The 1,079-nt window shown below is 40.8% G+C and overlaps 1 protein-coding gene across 1 annotated transcript; it reads right to left on the reverse strand.

The window, feature by feature from the left end:
- Window positions 1-268: 268 nt before the first annotated feature.
- On the reverse strand, window positions 269-429 carry SARC_16970 (hypothetical protein; the record flags this gene model as incomplete). Its single annotated transcript, XM_014288926.1, has 1 exon — window positions 269-429. A coding segment is annotated over one exon (161 nt), but the record flags the coding sequence as incomplete, so codon positions are not given.
- Between the last annotated feature and the right edge of the window lie 650 nt (window positions 430-1,079).

Here is a 1,079-nt window from a genome sequence, read left to right on the forward strand (position 1 = left end):
TTGTAGAAGAATAAGACTATATATAATAATAAAATAAATAATAGTATATATATATATATATATATATATATATATACATGTGTGTGTGTCTGTGTTCATAGATATAGACATATATATATGACTGCAGCTTCTGACTATACACACACTATGCGAATGAGGTACATGACTACACACGTCAAACACGCTCGTTAAAATACACCGGAACATACACGCCTGGGCCTATAGCATACACGCGTGCATACAACATGCATACAGCTGTTGCACACGGTCAGGTGTTGTCGTCTGAGCCCACATACACACATACTTCGTCCATGGCATTCTCATCCGATTCTTCGTCTCCGTTGTCCTCTGTTTCGTCGTTATTTTTATCGCCTTCGTTTGTGTCTAATAGGCCGTGCGATCGACTTAATGCGTAGTCTTTGAAGTAATCTGTGGATAACAGAAGGTAGTAGTTGAGTAGTTGAGTGCAGGTGTGATCTAGTTCAATGCCATATATGTTATAGTACAGTAGAATGTTGGTAATGAGGTCGTACTAGATATATGACAGTCCAAATTATATATATATATATATATAACTAGAACCCGTTTGCACATAATATAACTATAACCTACCATCGCCCATGTCCTCGTCCTCGTGCCCTCCGTCCATGTGTTTGTGGCCTGGCTGTCCGTGGTCTGGCACGTGTCCGTGTGCTTCTTCTGAGTCATCCAGTGGTACATCCATGTTGAGCAAAAACTTGTTAAATCTCACGGGAACGGCCCTGTCTGCGTGATGAAGTGTGAGTTTGTGGGTTTAAGGGTTTTAGTTTCAGCACATGTGTATGCGCGGTATGTGTGGGTAGGAAAGGAAGGGTCAGTTCACACAGACAACACACAAACTTCCCACAAGGCTCACAATCAGCTGATCATTCAGCTCTGAACACTCTAAGCTACACGCAAATGACTTATAATGTATATGTTGCCCATTCTTTCGTCAAGTTGCATTTGATCCCGAATATTTGCATTTTCTCGATCTGTTATCGTTGTAATTACATAAACATGGCGATTTCGTGGTATTTTCTTACACACACACACACACG

Source organism: Sphaeroforma arctica, assembly GCF_001186125.1.
Source record: "Sphaeroforma arctica JP610 unplaced genomic scaffold supercont1.9411, whole genome shotgun sequence".
NCBI classification, from domain to species: Eukaryota; class Ichthyosporea; order Ichthyophonida; genus Sphaeroforma; species Sphaeroforma arctica.